Here is a 20,844-nt window from a genome sequence, read left to right as displayed (position 1 = left end):
TTCTAACCACTATTGTATGACAAGGCTACAGCTATGCAACATGGAGCAGGATGTAGAAGCAGGCCTGGGTACTGCAGAGATGTAAATCAACCTGAAAGAAACAAATAGCAAGAACCAGCTGCTCTCAGCAACAGTACAATGAGGTTTGGTGCTTTTCCTTTACTGAAATTGCAGTTAGGAGCACATTCCCCTAGAAAATAATTCCTGTCTTTTGCTAACTCAGTGCCTATGGCAGGGTGTTAGCTCTGCACATGCATGCTGCCATGCTGAGGCTGCAGGCTGGAGATGGGCTCACACTGTCTTCCTCTCAGAGCTCACCTCCCAGAATGAGGGCTGCCAGCTTTTCTCCTTAGTACTCCAGCTGGTGTGGATTGTTCTTAACATCTCTGCTGGCATGCCCTGCACACACTGCCCTGAAGATGACAGTCCACAGTCCTCATCAAATGTTCTCCTGCTCTCTGCACAACTGCAACTTTGAGATTTAAAATACAACAAATAATAAATCCTGTGTATTAGCTGGTCTGTTCAGCACTGTGGTGTTCCTGCAAGTCCCTCACTCTCTCCACACTGCTTTGGAGAGAGTTACACACAGAGCTCACTCACAAATGAGCAGTGGCTGTTAGACAGCCCCAGAGAGAAGAGTGAGCTCCTTTTGGGCCAGCCTCACCAACAGGATCGACTTCTCCCTCTACACGTCTCAGCAGCAACAAGTTCTGGCGTCCACCAGGGATCCCAGTGACACATTGGTCCCCCCTCCTGATAGCAGCAGCAGTTCTAAATCTGGAGGTTAATGAAAGGGGCAAAGCCAGCCATGTCCTGCAGAAGAACAAGAGCCGTCTGCGGCAAAGGCTCCACATCCAGCTCCACTCCACGGTTTCGGAGAACACTCAGGCTGGACTCAGCCACATTGTGACAGTGCTTCACCTTCAGCGAGCGCAGCTTGGGGCAGTACTCAGCCAGAACCCTGACAAGACAGAACACATGCAGGTTGTGTGCCAGACTTCCATATGCATAACTTAACAGCACAACCTCACTTCCACTCTCAGCAGCCACACACACATCATCCTTTGAAAACAGCACCATGGTGGTCCAAGAGAATCAAAAAGAACATGGTCAGACACCCTCCACAACACGCCAGGGAATTTGCTTTCAATAGCACGGAGGGCCTGCTAGTGGCTTTGTCCCCAGATGACTCCCTAATTGCTTTCAGTAGGAAGAAATCAGACTTGCCTCCCAAGGTCTCTTCTACCCACCCTAGACACCTGCTTTCCACACCCTACTTCCCACATTGTTCAATACCTGATAGAGTCATTCCTGACACGCAGGCACCCTGTGAGATCCAGGTGCTCCAGCTCAGGACAGCACTTGGCAGTCTCCTCTACTGCCACATCACCCACGTTGGCATTGACAGCTAGAGAGAGTGACTTGAGCCTGCTGCACTTCTGCACCAGGTAGCAGATGGCCTCATCCTTCAGCTGCCGACAGGCCGTCAGGTCCACAGCCTCCAGTGCCTTGCAGCGGTCAGCCAGGCTGCGCAGGGACAGGCTGTCCACCCACTCACAGTGAGCCAGGGAGAGCCGCCGCAGGTTGGGGCAGTTCAGCGAGATGACCATCAGCGCGTGGCAGCTGAGCTGGGCACAGCCCTTCAGCTGAATGTGGTGCAGGTGGTGGTTCCGCATGATGACTGGGAGCAGCTCCTTGTCCGTCAGCCAGTCAGAGCAGTTCTGGAGCTCCAGCTGCTGCAGCACTTTGTTGTCCTTCAGCAGGTCGAGGAAAGCAGCTCTAGGGACAGCCGAGCTGATCTGTGTGGGGAACCCAGTAACAGTGTGGGATTCCCAGGGACCTCAGATTGGCATGGCTCAGCCTAATGCTCCCCAGAGCCCCATTCCCTTCTTCTTTTCCTCTGTAACACAGAGGTAGCCAAAACCACCCTCTCCCAGTCCTAGAGCAAACCGTGCCACCTAGCTCTTCTCCACAGAGCACCTCGTGCCAAGGCTGCTGCCACAGACTGGGAGATGCCTCTCCAACTCTTTCATCATCTCTGCATTTACACATTTACAATGAGCTCTCCACCTCCTCTCTCCAAAACCCCTACGACAGACCACTCCGGTCCTCACAGAGCAGCAGTCACCACTGCCCAGGTACCAGGCAATGTTTCCATGAACATGCACAAGCCTCATCTCCTGCTAAACCCATCCCATTGCACAATCCCTGGTGACAGTCATCGGGCCGTGCCACTCTGAAGCTGGCAGCATTTCTGTGAGCCACTGCCCCATAATGGTCTAGGTGGAGTTTCCAGGCTCACTCCTTCTCACTCCTCTTGCTAAAGGCAGTAGTGGCATTGCTGGGCCCTGAATCACCGCCTCACTTCCCCAAGCCCATCTGCCCAGCCAGACATGCAAGCCACCAGCCCAAGCTCCCAAGCAGAAACTTCCCCATTCCCTTACAGCCAGGTTTTCCCACATCAGCACATCCACAGCACCAGGGCCACTCCATACCTGGCTGGAGTCAAAGCATCGCATGTTGGCCAGGTACAGTTGGACGAGTGCCTGGAACGCCTTGCTGACCCTCTGCAGGCCCAGGAGCTGCTGCAGCGGCAGATGGCAGAGGATGTGCGGGACCAAGATGTCCTCCCAGGGCAGGTCCAAGAGGCATCCCCTCGAAGGGGTCAAACTCATCGTCGGCCGCCAGGGAGCCAGGCTGTGTGGGAGCCAGCCAACGCCACTCCACAGCTACAGCCGGGTGTCTCTAGGAGGAACGGACAAAGAGAAACACTCAGCAGCGTCCCTCACTGCTAGCCCAAAGGTCGGGAGGCAGCAACCGAGCGGGGCACCCGCCTTCCGGGACGCCGGCTCCCAGAGCAGCAGCTCACGGCTCCGCGTCCCGCGGCACAGCAACAGCTGACCGAGGAGCCCCGGCCCCAGCAGTTCACCCCGGAGTCTGCGCTGGGACCGCGCCCGGCTCCCGCACGGAGCAGCTCCGCCCCGCGCTAACTCCGCTCGGCGCCGGCCCTGCGGCATTCGGCGGAGCGAGCGGCCGCCCCGCAGGGCAGCGCTGGGGAGTCCCGCACTACTCCCGGCCCCGCGACGCGGGGAGCTCCGGCAAGGCAGCCCCGGGGGCCTACAGGCCCCAGAACGAAGCGGTAACGGCGGCCCGGTGCAAGCGCTCCCGCGCACCCTCGGCACCAAGGGCCGCCCAGGGCCGCCCGGTCCGGCCCTGCCGCAGTACCTGCGGAACCAGCGGGACCCCTCCGGAACTCCGAACGCACCGACTTCACGCCAACGACCCTCCTGCCGTCCGCCGGTGCCCGCAGTGACGTCCTACCCCCGCGTCCCCGCCCCCTGACGCCATGTCCCGCCTCTCGGCGTCGTGCCCCGCCCCCAGCCCCCGCCCACGGCCGCCGGGAGGCAGCGCGAGAGCCCCCTGCCAGGGCCGAGGGGAGCGGGCCGAGGGAGCGGAGCGTGAGTGCCCCGGGTGCCGGTCGGTCCCGTGCCCGGCTCACAGCAGCAGCTCCAGCCTCTCAGCTGTCCCGGTTCCCCTGTGCACGCCGGTACCCCGGATCCCCATCTATCCCGCTCCCCGGCGCACTCCCGCTGCTCCGTCCCAGAGGTTACGCTGCTCGCAGGCTCACGGCGCTCCCGTAGCCCCGCACCGCCCCGACTGGGGGCCCCGCGCACGCCCCTGCCCCTAAGCGGGCGGCCCTGCGCATGCGCAGCGCTGGGCGCTGTCCGTTCAGCACCACGCGGAGCCGGGACCCGTTGGGAGCCGCCGCTGCCGGTGAGCGACGGCGCTGTCCCCGGACCCCGGCCCCAGCCCCGGCCCCTGCTCTGGCCTCCGGGAGAGTCCGAGCCTCGGGCTTCTTCTCCCGGCACACCGACCCGCTGCCGCTGGGCCCGACTTCTCCGCCCCGGTGCCCGTACCGGTAGGACTTTGCCCACCGGCGCCACCGCCCTCGCCTCGCCCCGCCCTGCCCGGTCCCCGTGTCCGTGCCGCCTGCGGCCTCCGGTACCCGCGACGAGGGGCCCGAGCCGTTCTCGTTGCCGTTGCCATAACGACTCCAGTGGGAATCGGAGAGGCTGTTCCCTCGCGGTCCCAAATTCTCCAGGAAGGAAGATCTCGCCTTCCCTTCACGGCCCACTCATTGCTTGCCAAGGAGGGTGGTTGGGGAAAGGTGCCTCAGTGCTGGCTCTATGGGCATGGATAGCACTGCTCGCACTGCAGGCAGGGGATTGTTGCACCCAGGAGGTCCCATGTGCCCACAGCACTTGGCTCTCTGCTGATGTCTGGCAAGGAGCCCCTCGTTCTGCCTTGGAGGTGATGCCTGTGTCTCCATTACTGCTAGTCTGTGCAGCTGACTTGGTGCCAGCAGCTCTGGCTGGGAGCCCTAGCTTGTGCCAAGCTCTCACCAGTCTGTGCTGTGCTTGTGGTCCTCCCCAAGCAGCACATGTGTGGGGCTGGCAAGTGAGGCCATGCTGCTCCTGCACCAACCTCTGCTGGTGTTTTTCACTCCCTGCCAGCTGGGCTGGCTGAGTCACTTCCCAGGAGCCTGCTGGTGGCAGGGCTCAGAGCAGGGCTGAAAGCAGCCCAGGTACAGCTGGGATGTAACAGAAGCAGAAGTATGACTGAGTGTCCTTCCTTGGTCACAGCTGCATGTCCTGGGCCTGTGGCAGGGATAGGAGGGGACCCAGAAGAGGCTTAGTGCCACAAGATGTATGGGTGCCCTCCAGGCTTACATCCTAGGGCAGTTAGCAGGCAGGTTCATCTGTAACTTCTGCCCATGGCATGTGGTGTGAAGATATTGGGAGCTGTGGACAGCTGTGAAATACTCAGACTGTTCTGTTCCCTGTACACAGGCTGTCTGCAGATGCTCCTGTGCTGTATCAGGATATGTTGAAGCACACCATCGGGATGTCCAGCAGAGCTTCCAGCCTAGGCCTGCAGCAATGGTAGGTCCCAACCCAGTGTCTGTGAGGGTGTGCTGTATGTGAAGTGGCTGTGGTACAGCTTGGACCTGGGCTAAAACTCTCCCTGGGTCACTGCTGGCACCTTGGGTTTGAAAGAGTATGTGGGAAAGATTGTGTTGACTGCTCCTGGAGAATGAGAGTCCTGAAGATTTTCTAACAGTACACAGTGGTCTGTGTGTCCTGCTATCCCATTGGCATGGTGTGTGCCTGGTGTCATGCAGAGCTCCAGCTCCTGGGCCAGCTGGGTGAGATGAGCTGGGGGGGCTTCCTTTTTTTAGGAGGACTGCACCGTATGGTTCACCAGGCCCCTGCCCTTCACTTCTGTACCCTATGAAACATGCCATTTTGGACTGTCTGAAGCTTCCTGTTCAGCAGCAGCTCTGGGCTGACTTCTGCAGTGCTTGTGGGACCACTGGGCTGTGTGTGGCACAGCTGAGAACGGACCTTTAGTGGGTGACACCAGTGAGCTTGCTACCACCCAGTGCTGCTGCTGCCCTGCAAGAGGACAGCTTTCTGCGTCAGGCCTTGAGCTGATCCTGGTGACGAGGAGTGGGCTGAGCCAAGGGGAGGGAGCAGATTATCTGACAATGGCCACTGCAGCTTTCCTGTGCCTCCCTTGTCAGCACATGGGTCTGGCTGCTGGGAGGCAGGCCTTGGGCTGATCCTGCCGGTGTCATCCAGCTCTGCTAGTGTATGCATGTGAGGTGCCCAGCACAGTGGCCTGCTCTGGATCTCATGTTTGGGACACTGGGGCCTGCAGGGAAGGAGCCCTGTGTATAGGAGTGCTGCCCTCAGGCCAGGAGCCCAGGCTTTGCTTCCCTGATCTGTGGCAGAGTTGGGCCAGTCCTTCCTCCTGTGAGCCCTGGCTTGCGCTTGCACTGATAATGCAGCTACTTCCATGTCAAAGGCATGCTCTGAGGATGGTCGAGCTTCCCAGGCCTGCTGGGGTCCAGGGTAGTCTGGATGATGTGCTCTGTTGATAGGAGGCTGTTGCAGGTTCTGAGATGGTCCCCTGATGTGGTGGCTGGGCACCTCACTGGCCAAGTGCCCGCAGCCTTACAAAGGCTTTGGGCTGTTTGCAATTTTTTACCAGAGGCAATCTGAGTCTGCAATTGGTGTTAAATATTTACAGTGAGATCTAAACAAACCTACAATCAGATCAAAGTAAAGTAAAGCCCAGGTGGGCAACAGGGAGAGTGCCTGGTGTCTGGTCTGGATGCTCAGCTTCGTCACTACACCTGTAATTACTCCTCCTCATTTGATATTTCAGTTTCCACACTTCTCACAATTATGTATGTGCCCACGCTCCCTCCCTGCTTTTAGGCAGCATGCCTGGGGCTCACCATCCCTCTTCTGCAGCAAACACTCCCTGAACCCACTGCCTGATCCTCCTTGCACCCTTTTGCCCTTCTCCATGTGAATCCAAAGGAGAGGTGGCATCACTCCACACTGCTGCAGCTGGAGAACAGCTCCAAGGATCTGTGCTGCAGTGTGCTGCCTACTGGGAGCCCACACCAGTGACCTGCAGGGCTGCCTTGTTCCAGGCTAACCTCTCCTCCCTGTGGGTCTGAGACTGCAGGCTCACCGCAGCACACACCACGCAGCCAGACCCTGCCAACTGCTTTCCTTCAAGACTATCTTTTCCCTGAGCATCTTTTTACCAAGAGATACTCCCACACAATTGTTCCCTTAACTGCTGTGTAGGGAGATTATTTATGGCTCAAACTGCGCTAAGGCCCCACCTCCCACGTTCCCAGGACAGGTTCTACCATGATGGCATTTTTGCCTTCATCCTAATGGACCGATGCTGGTGCAGGCAGACACCCAAGGCTGTGTCCTCACCCATCCCCAGCAGGCGAGTGCTCCTGAGCTGGGGAGCAGGAGGTGCCAGGGGGTGGCACATGTTCTGTGCTGTGTGGGGCTGGATGGTGTGGTGTCAGGGCAGGGTGTCTGTGCCATTTATCTGTAACCAGTGGCCCAGATAAGTGCAGCTGCCCATTAAAGTCTTGGCTTGTACTGCAGTGGGTTTTTAATATCTAGTGAAGATGTGGTTAGGTGTTGGCACAGGAGGGATTAATTAGAGCCATGTAGTTAAGTCTGGGCTCTGGGGGAACACCGCGACCTCAGCAGTTGCCTTGAGCCTCAGTGTGGAGATAAGGGGAGCTCAGCTCCCCTCCAGGAGCTGCCTCCTGGGGGACTGTGCTTGCACTGCCATGGTTCTGCCCACCAGAAGGGAGCACCTGCCAGCAGGACACCCACATCTGCAGGGCTGTGCTGCACCCAGGGGCCAAAGCACGGCCCTGCTGGCTTGGTCAGCAGCCTGAGTGCTTCAGGATGTGTTGGGGCCACAGCGTGTGGGTGCCTCCTGCCAACAGGCTCTGTGTGATGGCTGGGACAGCCCAATGTCCTTACTGGTGCCTTGCAAGCACTATGTTCATGGTTGATCTGTCCTGGTGTCAACTGGGTACAGGAGGGAGAGGTGCAGCACCAGTCTGTGGAGATGAGCAAGAACAAAGGCAGCAGCAGTTACACAGAGTGCTGCTGGACGCTGCCCAAAGCTGTGCCTGGGGACCTGGCAGGGACCAGGAGGTGGGACAGGGTGATGTGTGGCTAAGTGGGACCTTGCAGGGTGGTGCTGTACCTGTGTGTATGGACTGGAGGGGTCAAGGTGCCCAAATGACAGCAAGCAGAGAAGGTGGAAGACTGTGGGAAGGTGAGGGGGCTCAACAAAGCAGCAGGTGGAGGTGGGGAAGAGCAGCACTAGGAGGGCCATGGTACGGGCATACTGGGAAGCTCGGAGCCATTCCACTTGGTTAAATCTGACACTCCTGCACTGGCTTAGAGAAAAGCCTTCCCCCCACCCTGCTGCCATCAAGAAGCTGCTGAAGGAATCAGGTCGTTGATCCCGTGGCAGTGAGGCCCCTAATTAGCCCAGCTCTGCTCCAGTCTGCCGAGGAAGCTGTCAGTGTGAGGCAGCTCGGGGACCCGTGGTCCCCAGCGTGGGGGAGAGGGGCTGTGCAGGCAGCAGTCTGCAGGAGGAGGGGAGAAAATGGCAGTGCTTCTATGCATTAAAGATGAGCAGAGCGGGCTGCTTCCTCCCCATGTCCCCACACCCAGGCAGGGACAAAAGGACATGCTTTCTGGGTGACAGCAAGGGCAGGCAGGCATGGAGCCGGACTCACTGCTAGAGGGGATTGCACCTAGAAGGGTGCTCTGCCTATGTTCCTCCTGCAGCACAGCGTGCACAGGGGACAATCGCTCTCCTGGGCCTCTCCTCCTGCACACCCATAGTAATGATTGCCAGGCTAGGTAATAAAGCACTGTTAAATAGTGCATTGATCAGCAGCCCAGGCAAGGGATGAGCACTGCTACCAGCTGCTGCTATATGCAGGCCTGGTGCTGGCAGCACGGTGGCCAAGACCCTGGAACCCACTGCCCCAATGGAAAACACATGGGATGGTTTTATTCCCCAGCATTGTAGCATGGTGCAGTTTCTTGACACCACAGCAGTATTTCCCATGGCTTGGGAAGTGCAGCAGCTTTTGGCCCTTTGTCTCCACAGACCCCAAGCAGTGATGGTGTGCAGTGCGCAGCAGCATAGCAATGACCAGAACACATCCCCATGGGAATGTGCCCACTGCTGCTCAGGGACACGCCTCCCGCGGCAGTGCTCACACCCACAGGTGCGTACGGACAGGCTCACGGTGGCAGGTGGGGACAAACACAATGGGACACAGAATGAGCACGGTGTTACCCAGGGACACACTAGCAGGACATGAGCACGGTGATACCCTGGGCACGGGGATGAGCGTGGTGTTACCGGAACAAGCACAAGGACAGGAGGGTGGTGTCATCCCGGGACACGCACACCGGGCCCGATGCGATGCGGTGCGGTGCGGTCCGGCCGCCCCCGCCGCCGCGTGTCCCGGTGCCACCGGGAGGGGCGGGGCGCGGAGCCCTGCGGGAACTCCCATTGGCTGCCGGTGCTGTCAGCGGGGCGGAGTGACGGCCCCGCGCCGGGATTAGCGCGTCGGGGAGCGGCGGGCTGGGACCGGTGGCACCGCACCGCACCGCTCCCGACGGGGCGGACCGTTCCGTGCCGTGCCGTGCCGTGCCAGCAGCAACAGCAGCAGCAGCAGCAGTAGCAGTGCGAAGCAGGATGCGGCGGCGGCAGTGGCAGTAAGGCGCGGGGAGCGGAGCGCGGCGGGGCCGCGGGCCGGAGGCCGGAGTACCGCGGCGGGGGCGCGGGGAAAGTTGCGGCAGTTGCTGCGGGGCCGGAGCGGGCGGGAGCCGGGCGGCCCGCATTGAGCGGCGGTGCGGCTCTGCGGGGGCAGCAGTACGTGTCCGGGCGGGGAGCCGGGCGGGCTCCTGCTCATCCGACTGGCTGTCACATCCACTCAAGGCTGATCCCGAGCAGACGGAGGCGCGGGGCGAGACGGGCCGGGCTGGAGACGAGGGAGGGGGCGCGGGTCCTTCCCCAGCCCGGGGGGGGGGGGGGGGGGGGGACACACGTCTTCGCCTCGGCGATCCCTCGGTAAGGGGTCCCTCGCGGCCGCCACCTGTTTGTGCCCCGGCCACAGAGCCTGCGGGCTCCCCTTCTGGACGACCGCCGTCCCCACATTACTCTGCGTCCTTCGAGAGCGGAGGCTCCTCGAGGCCGTCCCCACCGGACCGCAGCCCGCCCAGCCCGGCTGTCCCCGTGTGCGCCTGCCGCTGGTGGCAACGGACCCGTGCCCGGCACGGCAGCACAACCCGTCCTGTGAATTCAGAACCTTCCTTCTCTGTTCCATTTCTTGCCTCTTCCCCGGCATCCTTCCGCAGCGTGTGCGCGTTGGCCCTACACACACCTCGCGTGGGTGTGCGCTTCCCCTGCAGCGTAAGCAGCGCCGGGCGTCTGCTGCTTCACCCGCGTCGCCCCGCTGAGACGGGCGAGCGCCGGCAACGCGAGCAGCTCTCGGGTCCCTCCGGAACAGCCTCTAGGCCAGGAGGAATCCCCTGGCACCGCTTTGGGGCTCAGAGGTGACAGCCAGCAGTAGCGAGTGCCTTGTAGGGGAGAGCTGTGGTGTCAAACAAATGAAATTCCCGATAGACGTGCAGCCCCTGCCTGCCACACTGCTGCTCCTGAGTTCTCCCCTGTGACACGTGTCCCGTGCTGACCGTGGCTTTCCTGGGCGTGGGAGCTCCTGTCTCGAGGCAGCCTCCCTCAGGAACCATCAGCTCAACCATTTATCACAGTGATTTAAAGAGCATTGGTTTGATTCATAATTCAAATTGGCGAGCAGGAAGCCTCAGCCACACCACTGATTTTTCATCTCTGTTGCATTTGTGCTTTTCACCTTTCATCACTGGAGAACGGCTCACTCTGCTGGATGGGGAGGCAGCCCAGCTCCAGTGGCTCGCAGGCGGGCACGGCCTCTGCTCTGCATTTGATAATTCCCCTTTGATAAGCAGGAGGACGTGCTGTGCTCATCCCATTTATTTTAGCAGTTACCCGCCTGCATTGCAATGGGCTGTTTTTTATAGATTCCTTATGTTACAGTGCATGCCAACTATTTTCCAGTGATAACTTTTCTCCTTGGCATGTGTGTCAGTTTGCATTTAGATAAAAGTGGGGTTTCACTTGAAATAGATAACCCGGCATTTGTGTTATTTATCAGTTAAGCAACCTTGAACGGGAATACAACCATAACAGGAGAAAAGATTATAAAAACAGTAACCGACATCTTAAACGGGAGAGTATTTTCTTCAGGCAGTGGGTTATGGATTGCAGCTCAGTAGGAGCCATGTGTTCTGCAAGTGTAGTAGTGCAGATAGAGACGTCTGCCCCATGTGGGTGATTTTGGCTATTTTATTAAGAGTTATGTCTCTGCATCTCCTCAGCCTAAACACCGTTGAAAATCCAGTCCTGCGGCCTTCAGTTTAACCCTGTCTGGTTTGCTCTTAGCAGCTGGGAGAAGAAAATGCGTATTCCTCCACCGACACTTGGGGTTTTTGCTTTCAAGTGCTGAGATCTAAGCACAGGAATTGGTGCCTCTGCACTCGTGGGGAACCAAATGCCCTTCCTGCACACCAGCAGCTCAAGGATTCAGGGGAAGAAGTGTGAGCTGTGCTGAGAGAGCAGAGCTGGCAGTGCTGCCTGCAGGGCTGCCAGGCACCGTGTCCTCCCATCCCGCACTGTGTCTCATCGCCCTGGGGTGATGGGTGTCTCGACGGGGAACATTCTGAGCTGTGCTGCTGGCTCAGGCGCACTCGGCCCCCAGGCAGGGCTGTCTCAGCTGCCTCTGTTTGGATCCACCGGTGCTGACAGCTCTGTCTGTGCCACAGATTGTGGCTGCGGCATGTGACGGGTGACACACTTCAAAACACAAACTGACCTCCAAAGAGACCGGCTTCTTCCTTAGGCTGCTGGTATCAAACTCCTTCAGTCTGGGGGTATCTCAGTGATCCCATATATCTTTTTTTCCCCTTATAGAGGTGATGTTGGGTGGCTACAGGTAGTAAAATATTCAGCCTAAGTCAGGGTAAATGAAACCAATTTCAGTGCACACAGCATGTGCTCCCACTGCATCTGTATGCTGCTGGTCTGTAGAACAGTGCTGGAGGAGCAGGGAGAGCCAGGGACAGCAATGCTTCTCAGGCCACCTGTCCCCAGATATTCATGCCAATCTCCAACCAACATCCACTTTCAAGCAACATCATGATGTCTGCATTCCCCCATCTTTGCTCCCCTTTTCTAATCACCTCTCCTTGCCCTCCAGGGCTGCCTGAGGATGCCTCGCCCTGTCCAGCTCCAGCCCTGACACCTGTGCTCACCCCATCAGCATGGCACAGGCGGGGGGCCTTGTCCGCCTGCCCCCATCCGAGGGCTGCACCGCCTCACCCCCGCCTTTCTCCCACCATGGGGACCGCAGGCCCTGGCCACCCATCTCCTCCAGCCCTGAGCCAGGCCGGCACAGTCCCCCACGCTGCCTCACCCCCAACCTCAATGCTGGTCGCCTACACCTTCTGCGCAAGGGCTTGGCCCCTGAGACCCGCCGCTGTCCCCCTGGCCTCTACAACAGCACCGGCTCCTTGGCTCGCAAGCCAATGGAGATGGGGCCTTTTGGCAATGGGGGCTGCCCAGGTGGGGGGCAGCTGACGGCCCCCTGCACCCCGCGGAGGAGCCATCCCACCCCAGGTCTCACCTCACCCGGCAGCCGCAGCCCACTGGTGGCCCCAGAGGGACGCAGCTCTGTTGTCACCTTCCGCTTCATCGAGAAGGCCAGCGTGCAACCCCTCAGTGGGCCCCTGGAGAATGGTCCTGCAGAGCCCAGTGGGGGCTGGCATGTGTCCCCTGGACAGCCCCAGCCCCAGGAACAGCTGCTCCGCAGATTGAAGCTGGAGGCGTCTGCATCTGACCCGCTGCTGGCTGGCTGCAGGTCCCCAGGTGAAACACGTCCCCACGAAGGCAGAAGGGATGCTCATCCTCTCACCACCAGCTGCCTCTTCAGCTCCCTCACCAATGGGCTGCAGGCCCCACCACAGGACATCCCCACCAGTCCCCGGCCCCAGGTAGGTGCCCGTGGCCCCACGCTGCGCTGCATCCAGCTCTACACCACTGACCACTGTGTCTTTGCAGGGCAGCGCCTGGCCATGCCCCCGGCAGAGCTCAGCCCATGCTCAGCGCATTGCCCGTGCCAAGTGGGAGTTCTTCTATGGCTCACTGGGCACCCCGAAAACAGGTAAGTTGTCAGGCAGGGGCACTTTGGGTATGCAGAGCCCCAACCTGCTGGGATTTGGGATTGAACAGGGACTCTGGGCTTTCTTCCAGGTTCCTCAGCCCCTGTCACTGAGCCTCCATTGCAGCCCAGTCACCCGCTGCCTGCGGAGCCACCCAACTCGCTTCCTGAGCATGGCCTGAGCCACGTGGAGGTGGAAATAGAGGTGTCCCCAGCAGGTGGCAGGGAGCAGGGCTCCTGTGAGACGGGCATCATCAGGAGGGCTGTGAAGTACTCTGAGACAGATCTGGACACCGTGCCGCTGCGCTGCTACCGTGAAACCAACATTGACGACATCCTGGCTGAGAGGGATGAGGTGGATTCTGCTATTGAAAGCCAGAAGGACAGTGAGAGCAACCCCAGCTTTGCAGGGACCCCGGGCAGGAGGGACAGCATGCCTGAGGGGAACCCTGAGCACAGCATCCAGCGCACAAAGGATGGACCGCACGATGGAAATGCAGATGAGGACGATGAGGTGTTTGAGGCCACGAGGAAGGAGAGCAAGGAAAGGTGAGGCTCAGCATGGGAGGGCAGAGAGTTCCCCTTGCCCTCCTCGGTATCCCAAATGTGTGACAAAGGGGCTCTGCCAATCAAGAGTCCAAGCCAGAACCCTCAGTAGCTGTATCTGAGCCATGTGTGGTGTTTGGAGAGGTTATTCATTGTCCCACAGGGCTGGAGGTCCCTCGCTACCCCATGGAAGGAGCAGGGTGGTGCTGGAGTCCAGTGCATGGCACTGCAATACAGGACCCACTCCACTGGGGCTGAGTCCTGTGATCAGGTTACTGTATGAGCCCAGCACCTGGGGACAGTACCATGGATCACTGAGTTGAAGGGACTGGTGTTTCGTGTTGTTTCTTGCTTGTACTGTGTACTAGGGTAGTGATGGGCCTTGGGTGGGACAAGAGCCTCTGCTCCATCTGCAAATGCTCTTCAGTGAAGGGAAAGTGCTGCTGGGGAGCGGAGCTGGGTGATTCCTCTGTGCTGGCACAGACAGGTGCCTGGCAGTGTGCTCAGAAAAGAAGGGGGGCTGGTGTTGAGAATGGGAAGAGATGATGAAATAACCTGCAGTGGTACCCTGCAATGGAGGGAGAAGCATGCGAGGTGGGCTGCCATGGATGGGAAGGTGCATGTTGCAGAGGGAGCTGGGATCCTGCGGGTTTCCCAAGAGGGAAATGCATTTTTTTCCCAAATGAATTGTGATCGAGAATGTGAACAAGCTTTGTAAGTCACTCCAAGCAAGTTATTCAAGTTACTGTAACAATTCTGTTACCTGGCGATAATTCATTTCCAAACACCTGTGGGCCCATTACACATCCACGGGCTGTAAGCCCACACCTGCCTTTTGCCCTCTGGGACACCCTGCTGGAGTTCCCCAGGCATAGCCAGAAAGCTCAGGTCCGTACCTCAGCGCATTGCTGCCATCAGCACGGTGCTCCTGGTATGGTTACCGGGATGCATACAGCGGTATCCTGCTCATTTTATGCAGCTTTCTTGTTGACAGGTGGCTTTCAGATTTTTTTGATGTGCAGACAGAGCCCTGGCTATTCCCAGCAAGGCACAAACCCTGCAGACAGCAGTGCCAGAAATCACCAGACTGAAATAGCGAGTTGGTTCAGTGCCTGCATCACAGCCTGGGCTTTGCTTACACACTTTCAGAGCTAGCTCTGCAGCTGCAGCCCTCGCTTGTGTTTACCAGTCACCGGTATTGATGTTTTCTGCTTCAGTCTTTTTGCTTTGTCTGCTCACAGGAGGGGCGATGCGGTGATGCTGGGGTCATTAAAAGCCACCCCATCTTTCAAGTGCCAGTGCTGCTTTGCACTGCAGGAGCTGTTGCAAACCAGAGGCTTCCATCCCAGCCAGTCCTTCTCTGCAGAGCACTTTGTTGGAAGGATCAGCCCCGCAAAATTATTGGGACACCATCGGATGCTGATTTGCAGCATTTAGACATGTAAATCCCTTTGAAAATCTAGCCTTAGGGATTTAGCACCCTCTGCATGGAAGGACTGGCTCGGCACTACTCTGTTGCCCTTTACATTCTTGCCAAAGGGCACCTTTGTTGTCATCTCCTCTCCTCAAATAAGAGAACATGCAGCAGGACATCAGGATGAAAAACCCAATACAAAATCAAACAAGATGTGGAAAGTGACATAAGAAACAGTGTCTTCTTCCAGAGTCCACTCTCTGAATATATTTAGAGCCGGCTCTACGACTAATGACCAGTCTAAGCCTTTGCTGTCTTTATTCCCATTAGTCCCAGAGCACCCAGACCTGTCAGCGAAAGCAGGCTCCTCTCCCCCTTCTCGAGTGTCCCCGGGGGGGCACTAAGACAGAGGCAGCACTGCTGAATGAGACAGAGCTGGCTCTGCAGCACCGTGCCCCGCTGCCCAGTGTGCGAGGGCAGGCTGCAGGTAGGAGCGCCTGTCCTTCCTGAGAGCAGAGAATTGCCCAGCACAGCCCTCGGGTCTGCTGCCAGGGCAGCCTTCCCAGATGGAACACTGGCAAGTGGATGCCAATGTGCTGGGGGATGCAGGAGCCCCTTCCCCTCTGCTGTTGTGGCTGCTGAGGTCCGGTTGCTCCACCCCATGCGGTACCCAGAAGTCCTGGTGGAGTTGTCAGCATGTAATGCAGGACAGTTATCAGTCTCTGCCATGTGTGTCTGCTACTTACCCACCTTGCTGGTTGCCCCCTGAATCCTTCTGCATTCTGGTGCAGTGAGGCTGTCAGCTTGGAGCCTGCTACAATAATCTGTGAGATTTTGGAGCAGGATATGAAGGCTAATAAATGATAAATCACTCAGTGCTTGTAACAGCACTGCATTTTCTGAGCCTTCTGTGTGAAGCCGTTTGTTCATAACAAATGTTATGACAAGCTGGATCAGTTCTTTGCATTTAATCAGGAAAGAGAGTGGCATAACAAGTGCTTTTTTGGTGCTCTAATAAAGTGGTAGCAGCTTGTAAGTGAAACAGGCTTTTAGGATTGCATTTGGACTTATAGGACTAAAGGGCTGACACTATGTTGGAAATATCCCTGTGTCACATGCTCAGACTTGATGGGCAGGCTCACCTCCGAGACAAAATGCTCAGGGGTTCAAGATGTAGGAACTCCTGCATTAGGCTGAACACAGAACCATGCTGCAGGCAAGCTGAGCCTCCTGCAGGGTGATCCCAGGGGTTTGCCAGGGTTCAGAGAGCATAGTGCTTCAGCTGGGAGGTGGTGAGCCGGTCTGAAGGCAGCCTAGTGCTTTTGAGGTGCTCTCACTACCATCAGGCCATCCTACTCTTTCTTCCTCCTTCAAAACAAGAGTGGGGAGCTGCTGCTTGTGCTGACCTTGCAGGCAGGCTTGGCTCAGTGACCGCAGTATCACATACGCAGAAGAAGGTGTCACACTGTCCTCGGTGGCTCCAGGAGTGCTGTGGGTGGGTGCCGGGAGCTCTGAAGGCTCATGGAAAATTCAGGCACTTGTGGATTTGTTTGGCAGTGGAGCTGAACTACATCCTGTTTTTGGTGCCTGAGCTGTTTATTGGATCTAGGCTCAAGCCGAGTGGCTGGGAGCAGTAGCCATCTCGTAAGCTTCTTAGGAGGATGAGCCACTAAGGGAACAAAAGTCCATGGTGCATTAAAGGAGAGGCATATGGCTGGAAGGAGGCTAGCACAGCCTTCTTCCCATGATGTCTTGGGTAGGTGAGGCATTTCCTTTGGAGGCCTGGGGTATTCATATGTTCAGAGGAGACTTCTGCCCTCCCCACTTTCCTTCTGGAGCAACGCACGGGCTTTTGTTTGGGGCTTTGACCTCTTGCTCCTTGGTGACCAGTTCCTCTTGCTTTCTTTCCCTCTAGGATCATGGATCGAGACACACAGGGTATGCTCAAGTCTCCAGTGCCCTTCCTGCTAGGGCACAGCCTCTCCAAGGATGGCATGGATTCTTTCAGCAAGCATTTTGAGAGCATCATGGAGTCCCATCGAGCCAAAGGCACATCTTACACCAGCCTGGACTCCATTGACATCCTCTCCTCCCCAGCCCGCACTCATGGGACCTTTTTCACTTTTGATCTCCCAGCCCTCACCCCAGAAGTACAGGGACAGATCCGAGACAGTGCGAAGCTGATCGAGGAGAACTTTGCTCCTCTGGCTCACTTGGAGCCGGACTCTGGGACCAGTTCAGCCACAGATGCCCCCTGGACTGAGAGGGAGGATGAGAGGGGGAGGCGAAGGAAGGGTGCTCGACATAGCCCTTGCTGCTCAGAGGACAGCTTTGGTACTCCCTTGGCCTCCAACATGAGGTGAGTGACCAAAATTGCTTATTGCCCACCTGGGCCACCACAGCTCAGCATCAAGTCTAATCCTGTGCTGCATGTTTTGTAGCCGCAGCCTAACCAGTGCTGCTGGGGAGCAGGAAAGTGGGCCAGGATGCTTGTCCCCACCTCTTCCAGCATGGCTATATGTGAGACCACGTCCAGGCTGATACACTGCCTTTCTTGTACTCTTTCCTCTCCCAGCAAGGTCTTGGGTTGAGGCACTTAGGGTTCAGCAAGTTGGCAGACAGCAGCTTTTCCCCTTTCTGCGGTGTGCTCACCTGGAGCATGATCAGGTCCAGTCCAAATGCCACATCCATCCTAGTGGCCCAAGTGTGGAGCTGATAGCTCTCAGAGAATTTGGCGTGTTGGTCACACCAGTGCTGAGCTTCCTGCTTGCACTGCCTCCCCACAAGATCTCCTCTCACCCAACATCTTGTGCAATGCTGGAGGGTCCTGAACCCTTCCAGGCTTTCCCAGTGGGCCCTGGGAAGTGCTGGAAGCAGCTTGGCTTTCTCTTGGGTATCCAGCCAAACCTGTATTACTTCTGGCCACAGCCTGTGTTATCCTGATAGGCTTAGCATGGGGTGGGCATGTGGGGATCTGTCTTTTGTGTCACCTCTGGTGCCTGCAGTCAAGAGAGGAGGGTGGGACATTGCATCTGCTGTGTGGTGTCAGGATCATCCAGGAGGCATCCTGGAGAAGAAGAGCTGAGCTCTGGGCCGGGTTTCTCTTTTTTTGGGACACTGAGGGCAGGGTACAATGGCACAGAGGCCAGGCAAGGTTTGTGCATAAAATGGGTGGTGTCCGAGAGGCACCAAGCAGCTGAAGGTGGCAGGATCTAGCCATGGATGGTTGCTTGCTGATGACAGACTCAGCTTCCTGTTCCTCGGTCAAGGCAAAGGACCAAGATGGCCCCAGAGACACCAAAAAGACAGTGCCTGACACTGCTCACAGGAGGCCTCCTACTGCAGCAGCAGCACCACAGGGGCACAGAAGGGGCTGTGGGTGTACCTGGTGCCAGGCTGGGGCCTGTGCTAGGAAAGGGCTCTGCAGGCTGTGACTCCCAGCTCCTGTGGTGGCAGTGGTGGTGTGCAGTTCCTTGCAAGGCCAGGCAGCCTCAGCTCCTGCACGCTCACAGCCCAGATCAAGGCCCTGGCATCCCTCAGCATGCAATGTTCCGGGACTACACTTGACCTTATAGGCAGGAAGCATGCCCAGCTGCCAATGACGGCCACTGTCACTGTATGGGAGGCTTCTGTCCCCACAGAGGTGACGGTGGCCCAGAGCAGGGCCAGGAGCAGGAGGCAGGATGCTGCATTGGGGACACAGGGTCCCTCTGGGGCTGGTGGCATTGGCAAAAGAGTGAGGTGGGAACTGGGCTGCTCTTGGGTTGTCATTTTGCAATTACAGATTCAAATCCCAGGGCAGCCCTGGGGCAGGCACTGCAGATTGTAGGGCATCAGAGCCAGAGAGACACAGGTGTCCCCTCAGGGTGAGAGTGCCCTAAAATCCATGTGTTCAGCCTCCCTTGGCTCCCCAGGTCCCGGCTGGGACTCCAGAGTCAGCTATGGCCACGTGCACCCCCAGGGACATTTATTATTGAGGGAGGAGCTGGTAATTGCTCCTCATTGTTGGCCCGGGGCTGGTGGCTGTTCACCAGTGGGCTGAGCATGGGAAACCTGGTTGGCACTGGGCAAACTGGGCAGTGTGTGCCCTGTGAGCCACGGGGTCACGGGGCTGCTAAGTTTGTGACGTGGGAAAGCATGGGGAGAGGGCTGAGGATGGAAAGAGGAGGAAACAAGGGCTAAGAGTATGGAAGGTTGGGCACGAACTATACTGCACAGCCTGCAGCGTTGCAGCACAGGAAGCATGGCATTAAGGTGTGTGGGGTTTCTTACCCGTTACGCTCCCCGGTGCCACGTTCTGCTGTGTCCGGGCGGCCAGGTAGCGCGAGGCCCAGTATGGACGGCGGTGCCGGGGGCGCCGGGACGCGAGGCGAGCTGCCCGGCCCGCACATGCCGCACACGTGCACGAGAGCGGCGGTGCGGCTCAGAATCCCGCGGCGGCAGAGGGGCCAGGTGCCACCTGCGCGGCTCTGCGACGCCCGGCGGGGGCGTGCGTGGGGACCGCGGGGACAGCGCGGCCGCTGGCGGCGGCGGTGAGGCGGGCGGCGATGGGGCGGGCGGGGATGCGGTGCGGCACGGCACGGCACGGCCGGCGATGGAAGGGGCCGCGGCCGGGATGCAGCGGAGCGCAGCGCAGTGTGGAGCGGCGGCGCGCGGGGTCCCCGCGGCCCCGGGGGCGGCGCTGCGGGCGGGGCGGTGCGGGCGGGGGCAGCGCGGCGGGGCTGCGGCGGGGCACGGGCGGCCGCGCCCGCGGGGAAGGGGCCCGGCAGCGGCGGTGAGGGGGGCGGAGGGGGGAGGGGGGGTCCCCACGGGACGCGCCCCCCCGCATCGGGCTGTGATCGCCTCCGATGTGGTCCCGCGGTACGCGCTCGCTCACGCCCCGTTGGCCGGACTTCGCCCAGAGGTCCCGGAGGCGCGGGCTTCCCCGGGTAGCACCATGGCATCCGTGTGTCTGAAGGAGAAGCTGCCCCTCCGCCCGCCTGGTGAGTAACCGGATTTACGGCCCTGCGAGCTGCCGCCTCCCGAAATTGGTCCGAGGGAGGACCGCCCCCGCAGAGACCATCCCGGTCCCCGCGAGCGGCGGTGGCACGGAGCTGGGCGAGGACCGGCGACAGCCGGGAGGAGGGCCGTGCTGCGGGGTGGCAGAAGAGCTGCGTGTTCGCTCTGCACGGAGACAGCGCCGAGGAGGGGCACGGTGCCCCAGGCTGAGCCTTACCTGTCTGTGGGCGCAGCGATGTTGGCAGGGCTGCTGGGCGATCCGGGAGCCGGCTGGGCACAGCTGCTGGACGAGGACAGCAGCACCAGTTCTGCCCACGCTTGGAGGCTGGCCCGGCTGACCTTCAAGTGTCCTCCCAGCCCAACTTCAATTTTGCAAGGAATGAACCAGCCCAGATCTCAGCTGTCATAAATCAAAGTCACTCCACTGAGAACAGTGGAGGGAGCCGCATTTATTTAGCTCAGCCAAAGATCCGGTCTGGTACATTCTTAGCAGTAATATTAGGCAGGCTGGGTGCGCTGGGCGGAGGGGCCGGGCACAGAGCCACACGTGTGGGGCACCAGAACTGAGGTGGTGCTGGGCTGCCCCATGCACCTCACTGCCTTGGACTGGGCTCCCTGCCCCATCCATGCTGCAGGAATTAATCCAGGTTCCCTGTGGTCCTTTTTAGGGAACTAGTGGTTTGTGGTAGGTGTTTCTGAATTGCTTGCAGCAGGTGTCTCACGTGGCAACAGGACCTGGGTGACATGGGGGCTCAACAGAATGCCCCTGGCTGGGTGCAGTGGGCACCTGGATGAGTAGTCTCAAGGAGCAGGATGCTCGTGAGGTTTCCCCCACGCACATACATCCCTGTTGGCAGTGAGTGTTGGTGGGCACCCTAGGGCAGGCTCTGCTGAGCTGACAGCTTGTTGCTGCCCCACAGTGCTGAGCAAGCTCCTTGTGGCAAGGTGGAGGTCGGAGCTCCTGCAGCAACACACTGCATTGCAGCGCAGGAAGGTGCTCCAGTTCTTCCTGCAGTGCTCTGAGCTCTCAGACAGAGAAGGGATATCAAGGTGAGACAGTGAGTCAGTGAGACTGGACCCAAGGTCCAGGAACTGTGTGCTTCGCCTTGAGGAGGAAGCATGGGGCTCAGAGAGGGATAATCTGGAGGCAGGAAAGGAGAAGGGCCCTGGGCTCAGAAAGGCATGGCTGGTGCACAGGTGGATG

The 20,844-nt window shown here is 58.8% G+C and overlaps 2 protein-coding genes across 8 annotated transcripts in view; one reads left to right on the top strand and one right to left on the bottom strand.

Annotated features, from left to right (window-relative positions):
* Positions 1-773: 773 nt before the first annotated feature.
* On the bottom strand, positions 774-3,681 carry FBXL15 (F-box and leucine rich repeat protein 15). 5 transcript variants are annotated; one of them, XM_072340627.1, is made up of 4 exons: positions 3,555-3,681; positions 2,499-2,748; positions 1,300-1,802; positions 774-964 (listed from the first exon to the last, which is right to left on the bottom strand). In XM_072340627.1, the coding sequence occupies exons 2-4, from the start codon at positions 2,676-2,678 to the stop codon at positions 775-777; spliced, it is 873 nt and encodes a 290-aa protein (XP_072196728.1). In that variant the 5' UTR covers positions 2,679-2,748; positions 3,555-3,681; the 3' UTR covers position 774. The 5 variants fall into 5 exon arrangements, with proteins under 5 accessions (XP_072196728.1, XP_072196730.1, XP_072196727.1 ...); XM_072340629.1 differs by having other exon boundaries at positions 3,589-3,678; XM_072340626.1 differs by having other exon boundaries at positions 3,503-3,672.
* PSD (pleckstrin and Sec7 domain containing) overlaps positions 3,679-20,844 on the top strand; it is a 33,353-nt gene continuing 16,187 nt past the window's right edge. For 2 of the 3 annotated variants that reach the window (XM_072340611.1, XM_072340609.1), the window contains exons 1-5: positions 8,983-9,143; positions 11,723-12,515; positions 12,583-12,685; positions 12,775-13,231; positions 16,558-17,001. In XM_072340611.1, the coding sequence (XP_072196712.1) occupies positions 11,787-12,515; positions 12,583-12,685; positions 12,775-13,231; positions 16,558-17,001 (1,733 nt within the window). In that variant the 5' untranslated portion in view covers positions 8,983-9,143; positions 11,723-11,786. Of the gene's footprint in view, positions 3,778-4,853; positions 4,947-8,982; positions 9,144-11,722; positions 12,516-12,582; positions 12,686-12,774; positions 13,232-16,557; positions 17,002-20,844 lie in introns of those variants that run through there. The other variant, XM_072340610.1, reaches the window with a different exon arrangement.

This window comes from Excalfactoria chinensis, chromosome 6, assembly GCF_039878825.1.
Source record: "Excalfactoria chinensis isolate bCotChi1 chromosome 6, bCotChi1.hap2, whole genome shotgun sequence".
Taxonomy (NCBI): domain Eukaryota; kingdom Metazoa; phylum Chordata; class Aves; order Galliformes; family Phasianidae; genus Excalfactoria; species Excalfactoria chinensis.
The sequence above is the reverse complement of the archived record's forward strand: the minus strand, read 5'-3'. Positions and strand labels throughout refer to the sequence as shown.

Excerpts from the sequence above, each read along its gene's own strand:
- FBXL15 (XM_072340627.1), bottom strand. The coding sequence starts at position 2,678 with ATGAGTTTGACCCCTTCGAGGGGATGCCTCTTGGACCTGCCCTGGGAG. Across the intron at positions 1,803-2,498 it reads GATGCTTTGACTCCAGCCAG|ATCAGCTCGGCTGTCCCTAG; the intron begins GTATGGAGTGGC and ends TTCCCCACACAG. Across the intron at positions 965-1,299 it reads GTCAGGAATGACTCTATCAG|GGTTCTGGCTGAGTACTGCC; the intron begins GTATTGAACAAT and ends CTGTCTTGTCAG.